The sequence below is a fragment of the Eucalyptus grandis genome, chromosome 6 (assembly GCF_016545825.1).
Source record: "Eucalyptus grandis isolate ANBG69807.140 chromosome 6, ASM1654582v1, whole genome shotgun sequence".
NCBI lineage: Eukaryota > Viridiplantae > Streptophyta > Magnoliopsida > Myrtales > Myrtaceae > Eucalyptus > Eucalyptus grandis.
Genome location: NC_052617.1, coordinates 35,744,429 through 35,762,614, shown reverse-complemented (window position 1 = coordinate 35,762,614; position 18,186 = coordinate 35,744,429). Strand labels below are relative to the sequence as shown.

Genomic DNA, 18,186 nt, shown 5'->3' with positions numbered 1-18,186 from the left:
ACAAGTAATAGGAAAAAAGAAATGATCATTTCCATTGGATCGAAATGAAAATTAGATCAGATTGATGATTTGGGATGGAATTAGGAATTGGATCAGAAACCGATCACCCATATTGCCATAGGCTGCACAGATAGGATAGACCTCTCGGTCTTTCTTTGGGTTGTTTTCTTTCTTCCTTTCTTGTTTGACTTTGCTTATTGGCTTCTCTCCGACCGCCTTTGGGTTGTTTTCTTTCTTCCTTTGGGTTGTTTTCTTTCTTCCTTTCTTGTTTGACTTTGCTTATTGGCTTCTCTCCGACCGCCCATGTGTCGATACGCGGGATTCGGTGCATCTAAACGGATTCCTACGATTCCCAAGTGTTGGGTGTTCTTTTCGGAGGATTCCAATCTAACTTTGCCCAGAAAAGATTATTCATTTTTTGTCGTTTCTCCAATGGGGCCATGAACTTGGCTCACGCGCATCGGGAGCGACCGCTTCCGCAGTTTTCTCTTAGGCTAATTGCGATCCTATATTGAAGGGCCAAAATCTTGTCGCGACTCGATGGATGGATTCAACTGAGCTGTTGAACGGCCGAGATCTCCCGTCGCCGTGGAACGAATGCAAGAGGCTCGCCAGCATAGGGCTACGTTCCGAGTTTCTTCACTTCATGAAAGGCTGGGGTTGCTCACATTTAGAGTTACGCTTACAACTAGTGTCTTCGGAAAATTTGAACCACAAAGCCTTTGAGAAAAACTTCTGATCTTTCGTTGTGAAAAAGGTTCTACTGCATACACAGTACATACTTCCGTTCAACTTATGCAAGGCCGTGCATCCTCCTGTGGACTACTTTGCTTGATTCAAAACAATTAGCAAAGTTACACACTTTTTATTCATCAGTCAATACGATCAACTGTACAACTAGCAAGTGCAGAGTCGTCAAAACCCCGGACTAAAGGCGGAAGTTGGATGCATCGACACCCAAAGTTTTACTCCAGGACACAATATTATTAGATACCTCAATGAATCAATGTGGATTTATCGTTACATGGCATACAAGTCTGTCGTCATGGGGTACTTTTCAAGCTGTGCTCGTCGAGCCAGGAGATGATATCATCGAGAACACGAAGAATCGTTTCATCAGGTTCGCCCTCGAGAAGAGCATGATAAGCATCAGGATACATGATGAGCTTTTTGTCCTTACTGCTAGCCTTCTCGTACAGGGCCTTGCTCACCGATGGATCAGTTACTCGATCGGCCTCTCCATGCAGAATCAGCAGCGGAAGCGAGACCTGGCAGGTTCCAGCATGCTAATCCAAGTCAAATTCGGTAAATTCTGGTCAATCAACCCAACACTGAGGCAGATTGCTTAACTTAACCTGGTAGGCCTATAAATGTTATATTAAGAGCCGAAATAAAAGCAGGACCGCACTTGTTCATGAAAACCAAGAAAAAATCAGTACTCACAGGATACAACTTAAACACCACTGCCATCATGCAGAACAAGTTTTTATACACTAGTTCAATGGACGATAGTCATTATAACAGAAAAGCCACAAGCAGCTGAAAATCCCGCTATACTGGAGTCATCAGAAAAGCGTGTTCATGTCAATGCCATAGCATCTATCACTGTATATAAATCAAACTGTTGCTTAAGTATGAAGATCAAGAAAAACTAGAATGCGAACTCAAGTTATACGATTTATTCTATTTCAATACACATGAAAGGATCAAGATGCATGTCAGATACTAAAACAAGCACAGAGATTGACTGTTAACAGTGATGACTTCACTCCAGAAAAGCTAATTGTTGTCTCAATTTCTTCCTGTTAGATTAAGTCAGAAAAAAAACCTTCAAACTTTCATGTAATATATACTGAAAAGATTTTTCTTCAAGTAGATATTTCCTCAAGTTTTACAAGATCGAGATCAGTAAAAGTACCACCCAAACGTCGTCAAGTATTTAATAAGATGTCTTCACAGAAGTGTCACATATTCAGAGTATCCTCAAGTGTGTAACTTATAGTTTCAGAGATCCTGGAGAATATAACTAGGAACTAGACATATAAAGGTGTATTCCGTCCAACAGAGGTTGAGGAAATGACCCAATACATGCTTCTTGGGAAGCCCTAAGTTTCACAGATACATGATGCATCTGATTTAAATGACTGAATCAATTAGGATTCATGGCATGGAGATACCTCTTGCAACCGGCGCTCTATGTCTTGGGTAGTCCTTAGCATCTCTAAAGCAGTCCCTAGGCGTGGTTTGTGTCTGTAGGCAATGACATTATAGGCAGTCTGCAATAGGAGAAATAATCATATTGCATAGCTACTTGTTAAACTGCGTTACGTTTTGATGCAGAAACAAATATGCAAGATAAAAATGTCACAAGCAGGAGGGCTGGTGGAGCTCAAGGCATTTGAAGGACCGAATAGAAACATCATCACAGCATAAAAGTTTTAAGCATCCCTTTTAACTAGGAATCTGTATCTTCAGAGAACAATTCTTGCATCCAAGAAATGCTTGCATAGAAACAAACCTGTTCTCTCTTCTTTGGTTCCCTAAAAGCTGCTTCAGCTAAATCCTTCTCTGGAACTAACTTCTGCTTTGGTAGAAACTTGGCTACACCAATTAGGATCTGAGTGACTAGCCACGGAGGGACAATATCATCTGCAATCTAGACAACTGACTTTCATTAACTACCCATTAAACGCCAGAGCCAAAAAACAACATTGACATAAGACTGACTTGAGAGACATACTTTGCACATGGGTGCAACAAGAACAGCCCCATCCCAGGCATTAGGCTGTTTTAAGTGCACCTTCAGGACAACAGCCCCACCCATAGACTGCCCAAAGAGGAAGCTTGGAAGAGTACGGTAATCTGGGTTCGCTGCAAGGAATTTGATCATGCATAGTGAGATTAGGTTGCCATAAATATGCATTTCAGTGATACTTTTAGAAGCACAATGATGATAAGAAACCCATGCATGTATTCCATACCTCGCAAAGGGATGTTTCCTTTATGAAACCATCACCACCAGTGTGACAAGAAATATAGAAAATGTTCAGGATTCCTTTTAGGTAAAAATATCATAGGAATGCACAATGAACCTCCTTTATGGCTAATGAATACATCTCACGATCCATGGACAGAAAAATCTCGAACTTCAAGGAACTAAAATCAAGTGCTGTGCATCTTTATTATTCATTAGTCTATAAACCTAAATCAATTAAAGTTTCTTCAAGAGCATTTTACAGCTTATTTTGATGGGGAAGGGAGCATTTCAACAGGATGAAATGCAACTACAAATGAATCGGACAGCATTTTTGTCTCCAAATTACAAGGGAAAAGTGTCATAGAGCTTAAGGAACACCAGCTTCGGCTCATCAAAGTGAAGAATCATTTTGAATGCAATTCTGCCCAGCAATTATTTTCTGTGATAAAATAGCTAAATAATTTCCTCTCATCAATTGCAACACAGCAAGAGGCAACATCGAAGTCATTTGACAAGTGATTTCTCCACCAAAATATTTCCTAGAAAACCTCAGGGACACGATGGCTGTGATTGTAATTGAGAAAGAACAATTCAAAAAGAACCATGGGTAACCTAGTATGATGCTTCACCGAATGATGAATAAGATCATCCAGATCATTTATTACGATCATGCCGTTTGTCAGTCCACGACTACAGCGTATAAGGGACAACCCAGTCATATGCAGATATGTTGCCTTTCACCAGCTCTTTCATGTACACCGAAGGGCAATAGGGTGCTCGGAATTCATGGAGTTGACAATCCAGATAAGGCTATCTTCAGCCGAAACTATTCATCAAGAACCAAGAGTGTCACTCCACTTAGAGGCCCAAACAATTTTTTTATTCCTCATGAGCTCAGAAATTCTCATGGTACCATCTAGTAGTCAAAGTTCCTTCACAACATGACCCAAACTCACCTACTTGCTTCCTCATGAGCTCTGAAATTCTGGCGGTACCATCTAGTGGTCAAAGTTCCTTCACAACATGACCCAGACTCACCTACTTGCTACCACAAAGAAAATGATCTTTTTTATTCCATGACTTCCTAAATCGGCATTGCGTTCTGTCCAGAGGCACCAATCAACCTCCAGGATGTCTTGGAACACCATGTCAAGACTACTTTGAGAATTTTTTCATATTTAAAAGTGATATTCACACGTCTGCTTCACCCTGAAAAAATCTGGCCGGCACTATGCTTTCATCATCTATCTTCTAAACAAAGCACCTAAATGTTGCAACTACTTAATGAGGCTTGTTATCTTACCTTTAACTTTGGAGAAATGTTCAATTACATCATCAACTATCCTGTCAAAGCTTGGAATGTAGCAGTGAAGACCTTCTGAAAGGCCAAATCCAGGGTAATCCATGGCAAATACACCATATCCTTCTGATGCCAATTTCCTCGCAATTCCTGCAAAAAAGTGTATTGACTATTTTATTTGCATGTATCAGAGGAGTCATCAGACAAAGTTGATTGCTTCCACTGTACAGGAAATACATGCCTTCAAAGAAAAAAGTGCAGGTGTCTCCATAACCATGGCAATAGCAAACAACTGCTTTGAGCTGAGATGTGCCTGGAAGCCAACTTTTTGTGAAGATCTCCACTCCTCTGGAATTCACCTCGTATTTCTGAATCAAAGAACATGAACTGATTAACTTCCTTGTGCTGAGATATGTCCAAAAGACAACTTTCTTTGGGGATAAAAAGCAACATGAAGAGCCCCTATCAGACAACTCCTTAACTGAGCCACTTCTGCTAATAATTAAAATGGCCAAAAAGTAAAAAGAAGAAGTCTGCCCTTTTACTCAGTCCTATATTTCTTGATGGCACTCTGTGTGTAGTTGCACATACATTAAGGTGTGTTTTGTGTCTTTAAATAGAGTCTCTGCAAATTAAGTTCAACTAGCAATAGCACCATAAGAAGATCGATGTCGCATTTCAGTGTGGGACCAAACTGATAAACCACTTCTTCATTTGCATAACAAGATACACATTAATCAATAGGCTTGGATGGGTATATGCAATAGGTTGCTCCAATGAATAATGGGAGCCACACCAAAGAAAGATGGCCCTGAGAACCAGTGAGTGCTTAAGTTTTGCAATGAGTATCCTCAAGCAGATGAAGGCCTCCCAATAGGTAACTGGAGTACCAAATATAGGCCATAAGGTTTATTATTACCTCCTCTATTTTCAACCCTTCGTCTGGTGTCTGCAACAAGAGAAAACACAAATAAATCAGCTGTCCCCTGATCAATAACTCGACTCTGTAATTACAACATCGGTAGTAGTGGAAAATTGCGTGACAAATAAAAGAGTGAACAAAACATGGCAACATAATGATAATAGTAATCCCAAACAAGAGTCCCAGGGAACAGCAAGTTCACAGCAGTCTCACCCAACGCCGACTAAGATAAACAGCAAGTGCTCTTAAGTTCAGTCAAAGGCAGGGGACCGTAAGACAAATTAATGTGGGTAGCATGCTTTGCTAAGTTTTTTTTTTTTTTTTTTTTTTTGGTGACTGAGGAACTGCCAAAGATCACCTTCAGGGATCACACGACCCTCCGGTGCTCAGTAGTACCGTTGGGCCTCGTCGCAAGCCACTACTTAAACGTAAACCTCGGGAGAGGCTGGCCAGGACCCCGCTTAAGATACTTTTAGCAACAAGAGGGTTCGCCCGTGGTTGGGTTGCTTTGCTAAGTTTATGTTTGGTCAATGCAACAAAGTACAGAACAGACGCAAACATGAGGCCAATACGGATGACCTTGAATTCTTGGAAGCAACTAACAAAACAGATAGAAAAGAAAGAATCTTTCTCAGAATTAGACGCAAACGTGAGGCCGATACGGATGACCTTGAATTCTTGGAAGCAACTAACAAAACAGATAGAAAAGAAACAATTTTTCTCAGGATTCCATGCCTAGCATCATTGGATTAGTAAATTCTCCATATTACCGTACCATTTTTTCCTGTCCTTCACCAAGAAGAAACGGTAATTTGTGATGGGAAATTCGATTACCACGTATGAAAACATCCGACGTCGAGAAAAAAAAACATCCGAAACATCAATCAATGCCGGAGCACCTAACTCTGCGATCGCCCAATAAATGCGAGAAAGCAACAAGGCACGGACATTATCTGAATCCCGACATCACAAAAAACAACGCCGACAACAACAGAGGCAGCGCTTACCTTGAAGAGAATGTGATCGATCCCGAGCTGGACATCCTTAAAGGCGTCGCGGGCTCGCCTCCTCGCCGGCGCCTCGTCCATGTGCGCGTCCAGAATCTTCCGCACCTCCGGCCCCACCTCCTCGAACCTCACCGGCTTCCCCATCGCCGCTCTGCCCACTCCCTCTCTCCCTCACCTCTACTCCTCCCCCTCGAAAGGCTTCACCTTTTTCGCCACGGAAGCGAGAGAAGAGGCGATCAACGGTCAGCGCGGAAAAAGCAGGGGTTACCCTTGTGAGGGTGGCGGCGCCTGCAAGTTTTTACATCACGGGCATCGAGGCCGTGTGGAATTTGAATAAGAATTTTGTTGGGTCAGAGTCAGAGATGACGAAAGAGAGGGGAGAGAAAGTGGGACGAAGGAGCCAGAGAGTCTACGAGAAATCTTCGCGGCTTCCAGATGGTGGGCGATGGGGACTCAGCGGAATCTTGGGTCTGCGTGGCTCTGCGTTTTCCTTTTCGTCTTGGGTCCATTAAAAATGAAGAGATTATATTCCCGAATTGAGCGTCCATAGCATTACCGTGCTGGAAAGTTTACCTTTTTTCTCTGGTCTGGAGCGGGATTGGTTTTGTTCCCAGCGATGGGTGTCGAAGTTGGACACGTCCGCTTCCCATTTGGGCACGTTCGAAACCTCCAAACGAGAGGAGAGAAGAAGAGTGGTGGGTGGTGGTTCCCTTCCCCCTCCCTTTGCGGTCCATTTCATAGAGTGGTGGTTGCAAGCAAGGCATTGGAAAGGAAGATGATAGCACTCCATTTCGTAGAGTGCGCTCTACTGTTGATTTGAATTGAGTGGAAGGGCAATAATTCACTTTGTTTAGTTTGCCCCGGATGTCCAGCCACTCTGTGAAATCTCTCCGCTATCCCGCCTTGCCCTGCCCCGCCACCACCGCCGCCAATGCCGTCGTCTGAAGTACCGCTATCGGGTCAGTGACGCTGGGATCACCGGGGATGTAGTCGCTGAAGTTGTGGAGATCGCCAATGGTTGTTCCATTGCCCATTGTTAGAGGTGGAAGGAGGGGAAAGACGAGATTTTTTTTTTTTTTGTGGAATTACGGGATGCAAATGATTGTTTTATTCGAATCACAAGAAGCAAGCGAAAGCTTATTGTGTAGAAGATCGGTTGATAGAAATTATAATTTTAACTGTAGTAGTGAAATCAATGTCGTTACAGCCGAACCCTGAGTTCGATCTTTCTCCGAGCCGGACTATTGTTTGAATGGGGGTTGAACGACCTCGCTTGTGTTTCGCAAGAGCCTGCACGAGTCAGTTTATGTTATGTTGTATGGGATACTTGCTGATGCACAAGTCAGGCAAGATCCTTTACGACTGTGTGTCCATGGACCGATGTTGCCTAAAGTGACGTCGTTTAGCCAAATAGAGGAGGAGGAGGAGGAGGAGGGGAATTCACCTTCGTTTTAATATTTCTTTTTTACTTCTTTCTTAAGATTTGCCCAGCATTCGCATCAAGAGTTGCGTCTCTTTGAGAGAGTGTCTTCCCTAAATTAGTTTTCCAAAATTTTTACCCATTTGGTTTGCTAATTAGTCAACTAGAAACACTTTTTGACCAAAAAAAATAAATTAGAAACACTTTTTGACCAAAAAAAATAAATTAGAAACACTTTTCGACTAAGGAAAATACACATGCATAAATTACGAAAGTACATTCATAAATCTAAGAAAGTGAAAACACTTTCCAGAATCGTTCCTCTCAATTTTTGAATATTTAACTTTTTTCTTTATATAAAATCCAATTTTTTTTTTTTTACTTTTTTTATTTTTTCTTTTCCTTCTTCCTCCTTTGCTAGTCACCAAACCTTGACCGAGGCTTGAACTAGTTGGCCTTAGTCAATCTCGCCGGGAGTCTCGTCAAATCCCTAGAGGTTTAACCTTGCTCAAGGCCGGCTAGGTTGGCCTAGATCAAGCCTTAGCAATGGTGCCAATGGCCTATCACTTTTGCCGTCAAGGTTTGGTGACTAGCGGAGGAGGAAGAAGGAGAAAGAAAGAAAATAAAATAAAAAGCAAATATATTTATAAAAAAAAAAAAAAAAATTGTTTGAGATAAAGTCATGATATTGAAATCATTTTCCAAATGGATTCACCAAACAAAGAGAAGCCAACCATTTTCCTAAAACTAATTTCTCTAAAAGCAATTTTCTTTTTTATGAAGTTTTTCCCTAAATAAATGCACCCTAAATATTGAGGACCTCAACTAGTCCATCTCTCTAACGATCTATGCTACCCTCATCAGTACAATGGAATTTAGAATTTTTCTCTCAACTTGAACCCAGACTATGATGAAAAGAGTAAATTCTTTTGGCCAACATCTTGTTGGACACTCTTTTATTTTGCTTTTTAAGCCAGAATTGTTGTTCAACCTATCCATTAGAATTTTGGATGCTCTCCATTCAAGCAACTTGTGCTAATCACAATAGATAATAAGTGAATCTATCACTTCATATGCTCTCAAAAAAGCTTTCAATGTACAAAAGGAAAAACCTAGGTTTTCTGAAGGAATAGAAACAAAGCCCCAAAGAATCTTAAACTATGCTCTCACTATGACACTTTTATATTATACTATATTGTGATAGAAAACACCTTAGACTTATACTAGTGTAACACATTTAGTTAAAGATTTTTTTGTGATATAGGAAATCCAAAACTTATATCCCTGCAAGATAGTTACACCAAAAATCCTAAATTTGTACTCGCGTATAAGAAAAAACTCAAGATAAATGTGTTGCGATGATACAAGTTTGAGGTAAATGTGTCACATTAGTACGAATTTGGCTTTTTATTATTATTATTGCTCTAATACCAATAAAGGGATCTATACTTAGAATCAAGGAAAACTAGGTTAGCATGTAGCAAATATGTTATACCACAGTAGGTGAACTTTTGTTCAGTCCCTGTAGGGCTTGCCTCTTAATTGCAAACTACCTAGATATTTAGTTCACAGCATAGAAACATTCAAGAATGCTAGGATGATTACATTTCTATCTAGCTAAACTGTATTTTTTCAGAAGATCCTATCAGGTTGGAGAAGAAAAGATGTTTAGAGGGACATGGGAGAGGTTTGGTAAATATGCCATAGTGGACATAACACTAATGAATACATTCAAAACACTTTATGAAGATTCTTAATTTTCATTTATATCAAAATGGTGATTGCACATAACACGAAAAAAATTTCGTGACATTGATTCTACTACTACACTTAAATTATTATATGAATACTTAATTACACTTCACTTCATGTGTATGATGAACTTTGGTCTAAGAAAAGGGCTAGAAATGTAGGAATTATGGTAGAATATCTAATCCAAATGCTTAAAAACTAATAAGTGGATAGATACCACATGTATAAAAGAAATGTATAAACCTTATAATTTAGCGATCTGTGATAATTCAATATAATACTTTCCAGAAGCATCTTTAATAAAGAAAATTGAAATTCTTCTTAGAAATGAAAATAGTGAAAAACAGAAATAATAGAAAGGAGCCCCGTCTCGTCCTTCATAGGAATCTCGTCCTTCAAAGGAAAATGAAAGCATCGTATTCTTTTGCCAACCAAACAATGTCTTCCACGTGAAATCATTGACGTCCACAAGATCAGATCATTGGTCTGTCTACGGATCAGATTCCCCCACAACAACAAACGACAGCGATGCAATCTGAAGCCCCAGTCAATTTTGACGTCATAAATATCCGAATATTACTTAAAGTGACAATCAAACCTCCATGGCCTAACAAATACATGTTAGGCAACTTCATGAATCGAGATTTATAAATTTTTTATAAGGAATCTCTACGATTCATAGTGCAATCTTTCGTAGAATTGCATTAGACATCAAGCGTTTAAGGGAGAAAATGGCTTTTACTAGCTCCATCTATTGCGTCATTGGTGGCGATTTGTTCGGTTACTAAATTCAACCCGTGGTCAAATGGACGGCCACGTGAATTTTGGGAATGACTTAGCTTGGATCTCATATTTGATTCGCCAAACAAATCTTGTCTTGTCCGTATTTCTTTTGTTTATCATTTTGGCTTAAATGCCAAATTGTATCAACGGAAATATATTATAGGCTCTGGTCAGTGTCTAAAAAAGACTTTTCATGCTAAAACCATTGGATATTGAATTTTTACCGAATTTTCGTACATCGACCTTGGTGAGAATTAACCAAAAAGTCCTCTCTCTCTCTCTCTCTCTCTCTTCATCGTCTTTTTCAACCTTCAACTATGGGTGAGAATTCGAGTTAGTCCTCCCCTTCCTCTTTTGTTGTTTTTGTTTTCATTTTATTGTTCTTTTCTTGCTTTTTCTTTTCTCTCAATCTAGACTCGAGAGGTCTCTTCTCCCAATTTAGTTCTTGATTTGAGAGTTTTGAACTCTTTCGTGTCAAGATCTATGTGTTATAATCTCCGAATCTAGATATGGAAATTAAATAAATATAATTTTGGGGATTGGTACCCCTCCACTCTATTCATGTATGGATTCTCTACATTCAGTTTCAATGATAACTGTAAGAGCTTTAATGTTTCATTCAATCATGAAGATTTGCTCATTCATATGTTAGATTTGTAATTGTTCGTGCTATTTTGGTTGCTCTGTAAGATGATGGTGGAGAGAAAGCTGAACCTTGGTGAGCATCGCCGACTGGCAATGTTATAGTTATTAATGTATTCATTATTAAGAGAAACATGATATTCAGTAATCAGTCACCGATTATAAATTCGTTCTTGTGGAATGAGTGTATGCTTAATTTTGTTGTTACTCAATTGATCGTCCTTATTTTCTAAAGTTGGCTTTACTTTTCAATATCCTTGAAGTAATGAATATAATTGTTTTGACACAAAAACCTTTGATAAGAATCAAGATGTAAATATGAACAAAAACCCATTTGTGTGCAAGATAATAGTTTCAATCACATCAGAGTAAAGTTAGTATGATGAAATTGATATGCTACATTTATATATCAAGTGAATAGATGAATCATGAAACGAGTCTCTCAATTAATTAGTAACGAGAAAAATGACTGCACTAATCAGTTCATCAATCTAACAAATTAAATGTGCTATTTTTGTTCCCGATCTAATTAAATCTACCTCATTCAATTCACGGCATCTGGCTACGTTTTTATAAATATTTTTTTTGAAAAAATAAAATTTATTTTATCGAAAGTAACAAACGGACGTAACTAGCATTATCATATTGGAGATATTTTTTTCTTTAATCGTGAGGCGACTAATAGCCATAGGGCATCTGGCGTTTGCAAGAGTCCAACGAAGCCGCCTTTCTTCCTCGGCCATCCCAAAAAACGAGGTGCACATGTCCTGCCTCTTCCCGCATCCCCATTGGTCCTCCCTTGTAATGCTGCCCGGAAGTGGAGCCCCAGATCGTGTGGACACGTGTCGCGATCACCGCCCAGATCGGTGGGGTGGGGCCCACCCGATGTTGGGTTTCCTTGCACGTTGCCTTTGCGGAGGTGGTGGGGGTGGAGCGTCAGCGTCAATTACGGATGTTGCCCCGTCCGGACAGATGGACGTGATCTGGTGCGGCCCGTTCCCGCTCGTCGCCTGCGATTGACCATCCATCTGGCGTGGACCCACCTTTTAATTCATCAAAATTAGATCGTACTCCAACCTGAAAATACGAATATCTTCGTTGCGCCTTCGCCTTTTCAAAAGAAATATAATGATTTCGTTAAGTCTCTTTGTTGAATATTGATTAATGAAAATTGTTGGAAGGTTTTCACTATATAACCGATGAGATTTTAGTTCCAATTAAACATTTTATCATGTAATAAATTACGTAAATATTTCGATCATCTTTCTTATGAATAATCAAGTCATTTGATGCGGTAAGAAAGGAAGGTAATAAAATGTTATAGGAAGTCTATCATCCAAATCCTCCAATAATACTCGCTATTCCATGTTTGTTGAGTAACTAAATTTATTGGGTAATGTACACATATTATCATGATATTTTAGTTTTTGTTGAACATTTTATCATGTAACAGATTGTGTGAGTAAGTCGATCCTCTTTATTGTAAATAATCAAGTCGCTTGATGCAGTAAGTGAGGAAGGTAATAAAATGTTATATCAAGCATGTTGTCCAAATCCTCCAACATTACTCGCAATTCCATGTTTGTTGAGAAACTAAATGTATTATGAATTTCACACGTATTATCGCCAGACTTTTTGATCTTGTTCTTTTGATTTTACGAAAAAAGTCAACTCTAACTTTTGATTAAACAATTTATGAAGTTATTTGTAGTTAGAGATTATCGAACACACGTAATAACTCTTGATGCCAAAGGGTTTACTTTCTTAGTGCATGACGTGTTATCAAACATATTTAGTGTTGCTATCAGTACGTGATGTGTTATCAAACATACCTAGCGTTGCTATCTCCGCAATAGTTGTTCTAATCACTTCATGTTATTGTTAAATGACTTACTGACCGACGAAGATTTGGTTTTCCACGCAAAATGAATAAGAACGTATCAACATAAAATTCTGTCAATGACGCATGTTTTTAAAAAATTCAACATTTAATGAGATTAAGTCTATTCTAATATTGACTCTAAAGATTCAACCAAGTAGAGAGAGAGAGAGAGAGAGCCCTAACCGAGTAAGTAAAGAAGAAGTATTTATTGAGTTAGAACTATGAGATTTTATCATACGACTGTTTAAATGAGTTAATTATTTTAACTGTTTAGTAGGTGAGGAAGGTAATAAAATGCTCCGGAAAATCATAATGATAGCAAGCATGTTGTCGAGATGCTTGCATGATAATCATCGTTCCATGATACAACTCTTGATGCTGTTGTTATTTTTGTTTTTTAATTTTTTTACAAAGCAAGTCCACTCCAATTTTTTATTTAAACAAAAATATACCACGTGTTAGAAATTATCAAATAGACGCTCAATGTTTCGTCAAATATATCCAGTGTTACTATTTTTAATGCATGGTAAGAGAGTATTAATATCCAGCGATCATCAATTCTCAAGTAATCGTTATCAAACAAATTTTCGTTTCCATTTCCATCCTTCAAAGTAACGTGCCCCGTCTGAAATCGTCACGTATACTTGTTCCTTCCGTAATTGCAAATTACGCTGTTAAAGTATCACGAGCGAACAAGATATGATCACGACACCAGATCCAAATTTACTATTTTTTTATTTATTTATTTCATGGTTAGATGTCCCAATTGTCAATTTCGAGGAAATGTCAAAGTTGAAACTTGGGGGGATGTGTTGGAAGCCAGCTTCGAAAGCGAGTGAGGGAGCGGACCCGGTCTGTCCGAACGTGCTTAAGTGGCTCCGTCCGTCGCACTCGACGTGACGTGTTTGGTCCAAGTCAAAGGCTCCGATTGCCGACCTCCTGTTCAACTTGGGATGTTAATACGCCGTCCCTCGTTTTCCCCGACTTAAATATATTATCTTATCTCAATTTGCCCTTTTTTTTATTGTATATAATAAAATAAAATAATCAGTAAGATACTTTTCGCCCCTTGTGATTTTTGTTTTGTGTGGAATTTTACTAATTCAGACCGTGCGACTCTTCAAAGATCCTTTTTACCATTCTAAGCCTCCAGAATCTTTGAAAGCGTGCTCCGAAACATCATGTAGATTGACTAAAATTATATCTATTATATATAATTTCATTGCGGCAGTTTCGGTTTCATACAAATTTTCTATGGTATATAATCCAAAGCGGTAATTTTAGATTTTAAATCATCTCACTTCCCTTCTTTTCCCTCATGGTGCGATTTTTAAGATACAGCAGTACTACGTAGGTAAAGAACCAAAAAGTAAAGGTTGTCGGAAAAGGGAAAATTGCATATCTTTATTTCCGTATATGTGCACAAGTAGTGCTATTTTTGTTACTTTCAACCCCGATTTCTTTTTCTTTCTTTTTTTATCGGTCATATTCTCCTCCTGCTCTAACTCTCATTTTCAGATTCTGGTTTACTTACCTCTTTGTAGGGCGTAGGAGTCAAAACCCACATTTGAAATTAAATCATTCTCACCCCAACTCTTTGAAAAAGTCGGGATTCAAACTTCCCATCTCTCCCTTCCATGTTGAAAGGGTGGAAAAAAAAAAAACACCCCAATTTCTTTTACCTTTTCCGCTCTACTTTCCTTGTTATGTACTTAAAATTTATATTGCGGTAGTTTCATTTTCATACAAATTTTCTATGGCATATAATCCTAAGTGCTATTTTTAGATTTTAAATTATCTCCTTCCCCCTGTTTCCCTCATGGTGTGATTTTTAAAATTTCCTTTTTGACAAGGGCATATGCACAATTTTGCTTCCAGGAAACAATTTTTGAATAAAATAACACGTTTGGTAACTGTACAAAATTTATGTTTCTGAAATAGAAAAAGAACAGAAACACACACACACACACAACACACACACACACATATATATATATTCTTTTAATTTTTAAATATTTTTATTTTATTTTTCTTTTCTTTCTTTCTTTCTTCCTTTTGGCCGGTCGTTGGCCTTGCCCAACCACAATAAAAAAGAAGAAGAAAAAGGTGAGGTTGTTTAAGTGCTTTCATTTTTTTGCTTTAAACATGGCCGAGGCCTCGACGCATTGCTCTCTTTTTTGGCCAAAGAAAAAGAATAATAAAAAGAAGAAGAAAAAGGAGAAAAAGAAGAAGAAATGTTTCTCGGAATTATTCCCAGGAATAAGAAATACGTTTTTCTACTTTTTATTTCGACTCTGGCGGCGAAATCAGATCTATGAGCCTCGGCCTCGCCGGGATAAGAAATAAAAAAATTATACAAAAAAATAGATTTTTTTTGTCGAACAAGTTTACCAAACGTGGATAAAAAGAATAAATAAATTTTTCAAACGCAAACAAAACTGTTTTTTTTTTCCTCGAAAAAAAAAAGAACATAAATTTTTGTTTCGAAATAAAAGAACATAAATTTTTGGAAAACAAAAACACAATTAGACAAACAGGGCCTAAGTGAACCATAAACGCTAGACTCAGAGAATCGAATGGCTATTACGATGTGATATTTTATACATGGAATATCGGTTTTTAAATTAAGAAATACGAGAGAGAGAGAGAGAGAAGTCCGGGAGGGAAGTGAGTCCACGGCCGGAAATACCGGCAAAAATCACGTTTCCTTAATTAGGAGATATACAAGCGTAATTAGACGAGAAAAAGGTGAGTGGAGCGAAGTGGGGAATAAGATAAATCTGTGGATTAGAATATTTCCTTCGAGGAAGAGAATGGCAACATGCCAAATAAAATCCGAGCCACCTTCGTCGAACCCCAAGGGGGGCATTGAAAAGTCAAAGCGGGGCCGAAGTAGAAGTAGCTTTCGCTTTCTCACTCATGCCCAAAAGGAAGAAAAGAAAATTAATAATTAAAAAAAAAAAGAAAACTGGATTTTCTTTTTCCCTAAGGGGGGCCCCGCGACGGCTGCAGGAAAATCCAAAACGACGCCGTCCCCGGCGCGTTCCCACCTCCCGGCCTCACCTAATCTCCGCCTTTGATAATAAATTCGCGTTAAAAGCCGTGGCGAGCTGCGAAGTCTACCCCTCTCTCCCCGTTGCGCGTCTCCCTGCTCTCCTTCCCTCGGCGGATCTCTAGAGGTATTCCCCTCTCGCTTTCTCTCTCTAGCTCTGTCTCTCTCTAGGTCCTCGACTTCGATCTCGACCCCGATCTCGCCGCCGCCGACGGTCCTCGCGCGTCCGGCGCCCGTCGTCGCCGGATGAGCTCCGGCGGCTCGCGATTCCGCGCCGGATCCGTCGCTTCCGCCTCTGATTCTGGAAGTTCGGAGCTCGGACGGCGTCGCTTGAGCTGCTTCCGCGAGGAGAGAGCTTGCGTGTTGACGTCGCTTTGCGTACGGTCTGTGTGCGGTTTGGACTGTCGAGACGTCGGTTTCCAGCTCGGTTTGAGCCGCGCGCGCTTCTATTTTTGCCGCTCCGGTCCGCCCGGTGTGGAGCGCTGGGGGAGAGACCTGTTTTTCTCCAGGTGTTTGCTCCGATCTGGCGGTATCGAGAGAGGAATTTCGTAGTTATCTTGTTTTTCGGGGTTTAGAAGGATTGACCGGCGATTTTGAGCGAATCGTTTCGACTAGACTGGCCTCTTTGGCCAGATCTTGTTTAGGTTTTCAGCTGCGTGTGTTGATTTTGGTGTTTTTGGATGTGTTTAGGCGTTCTACTGCGGACTACAGCGGTTTCAGGAGATGGATCATTTCCGGAGAGTTGAGCAGAACGCCTTTGTTGCCGCCTTTGAGGAGATGAGGGGATTCGTCTCCGTCTCTGACCGGAGGGAATCGGTTGTTTGTCCGAAGCCTCGCCGGGTCGGGGTTTTGTCCAACAACCCCTTGAGGTCTCAGATAAGGTAATTCTTCGTCTTGTGTTTTGGATGAAATGATTTTAGTGTTTTGAGGTTTGGAAATAACACACTGTGGTTTCTGATGAACAGCCATCGATCTGAGATTTCCAAGTCAAAAGCTGCGGCAGAGCTTCTGGACCTCATCCTTAAGAAGGTAGTTGGATCTGTCTCATCAGTCCACTTCTAATCCTGTCTGAACTGGCTGGAATTCTGGCTCAGACTTTTGTCGCCTAATAGTCAACGTCCGAATTCAGTTTTATTATATGTTTTGGTTCTTTGGAAGTATGAATCAGTTCGATCGGCTATTTTGCTTCATATGTAGTGTCCTAGTCCCTATTGTTTTGTTAAGTGGATCTAGTCGAGCGTTCTTTGGCAAAAAAGAGGACTAAGAATAACTTGAAAACAGCTGCTCAATTGAAACATTAAGGAATTGTTAATAATTAATTTGGCCGAACACATCTTTTAAAGTTAAATCTAATGTTCTGTCCATCTATGCATTAATATTTAGTCCCCAGAATCATTTTTTTTTCATTAGCCCGTCACATTAAAGAAGATTTTATTTATTGCAGGAGGATTATGAGTTGGAGCCGCAATCTCCACTGCCAATTGCTTCGACACCACCCCCATTTTTTGCGGGATCTCCACCGAGAAGGGCTGAGAATCCTTTAGTACAGGATGCCCGCTTTAGGGATGAAAAGATTACTCCAATTATGGCGTTGCCAGCTATGTCGCCATCAGGTTTACCATCTCCATCAACTTCTGCACGCAAAGGGTGTGCGAGGATGAAGTTTGGGCTCAAACCTGCAGCTGTTAGAGTAGAAGGTTTTGATTGTCTTAACAGGGATAGCAAAAATTCTAGCATTCCTGCTGTTGCATAACTCCACTGAAGAAACTGTATATAGAAAGGAGCTTAATGCAGGGCATACTTCACATAGTCAAGCAGAAGATCGAGAGTTTCGAAATATTTTGGAAGCAGAGAATTCGAGTACCTTTTAGTACCTTTTAGTACCTTTTAGGGTTGTAAATACCATCTGTTCTAGTCGGCAATTCGCATTTCAGTAATCTGTATAAGTAGGTTGATTGAACAAGAAAAGAGCCATCGAGTATCTGTTCTTGCAGCAGGTACTGAATTAGTGAGAGAGTTCTTATGTAATATAGGGAGGATTCCTAAGAGACAGTATTTCTGAGATTCAGAAATCATCCATTAGATGTGCTGTACAGTCCATGATTTTGGGTCAGATGTAAATTTGTGGATATTTTCTGATTGATCTTGGCTTATTTTGCGGCATAACTTGCTACTCTTTTGTGAGACGTGGTAAAACTTCGTTATGGTGCTTGAGGTGTTAGATCGGCTTCAGACGATTTTGAAGTTACAAGGTCTTATTGATTCTGATCGCACCGCTCTTCACGCTTCTTCTGAAGTATATCTATTCTCGTCGATCCACGTGCTTTGGAAAAGTATGCCTTCCATGACTTATCCGCTGTGCATTTCTCCCCATCATCAGAGCAGCGCAGGGAAGAGCTTACCAATTCAGCGCTTGCCTCACCATTCCCTCCGCGAGTGAACTTGCTTT

At 39.8% G+C, this 18,186-nt stretch overlaps 2 protein-coding genes across 3 annotated transcripts; one reads left to right on the top strand and one right to left on the bottom strand.

The window, feature by feature from the left end:
• Window positions 1–845: 845 nt before the first annotated feature.
• Window positions 846–6,916, bottom strand: LOC104449429 (caffeoylshikimate esterase). Of its 2 annotated transcripts, XM_039315750.1 has the most exons (9): window positions 6,780–6,916; window positions 6,207–6,704; window positions 5,197–5,226; window positions 4,519–4,645; window positions 4,281–4,427; window positions 2,741–2,871; window positions 2,519–2,656; window positions 2,178–2,276; window positions 846–1,268 (listed from the first exon to the last, which is right to left on the bottom strand). In XM_039315750.1, the coding sequence occupies exons 2-9, from the start codon at window positions 6,348–6,350 to the stop codon at window positions 1,044–1,046; spliced, it is 1,041 nt and encodes a 346-aa protein (XP_039171684.1). In that variant the 5' UTR covers window positions 6,351–6,704; window positions 6,780–6,916; the 3' UTR covers window positions 846–1,043. The 2 variants fall into 2 exon arrangements, with proteins under 2 accessions (XP_039171684.1, XP_010061885.2); XM_010063583.3 differs by lacking the exon at window positions 6,780–6,916 and having other exon boundaries at window positions 6,207–6,712.
• An 8,843-nt stretch (window positions 6,917–15,759) lies between these two features.
• Window positions 15,760–17,903, top strand: LOC104449428. Its single transcript, XM_010063581.3, has 4 exons — window positions 15,760–15,864; window positions 16,428–16,618; window positions 16,703–16,766; window positions 17,182–17,903. Exons 2-4 carry the CDS (start codon window positions 16,461–16,463, stop codon window positions 17,488–17,490), a joined length of 531 nt encoding a protein of 176 aa, XP_010061883.1. The 5' UTR covers window positions 15,760–15,864; window positions 16,428–16,460; the 3' UTR covers window positions 17,491–17,903.
• The last annotated feature ends 283 nt before the right edge of the window (window positions 17,904–18,186 follow it).

Bases quoted from the DNA above. Each gene is read 5' to 3' on its own strand.
- LOC104449429 (XM_039315750.1), bottom strand. From the start codon at position 6,350: ATGGGGAAGCCGGTGAGGTTCGAGGAGGTGGGGCCGGAGGTGCGGAAG. The intron at 2,872-4,280 runs GTAAGATAACAA...AATTCCTTGCAG, and splicing joins ACATTTCTCCAAAGTTAAAG to CGAACCCAGATTACCGTACT. The intron at 2,277-2,518 runs GTTTGTTTCTAT...CTCCTATTGCAG, and splicing joins AACCAAAGAAGAGAGAACAG to ACTGCCTATAATGTCATTGC.
- LOC104449428 (XM_010063581.3), top strand. From the start codon at position 16,461: ATGGATCATTTCCGGAGAGTTGAGCAGAACGCCTTTGTTGCCGCCTTT. The intron at 16,619-16,702 runs GTAATTCTTCGT...TCTGATGAACAG, and splicing joins CCCTTGAGGTCTCAGATAAG to CCATCGATCTGAGATTTCCA. The intron at 16,767-17,181 runs GTAGTTGGATCT...TATTTATTGCAG, and splicing joins TGGACCTCATCCTTAAGAAG to GAGGATTATGAGTTGGAGCC.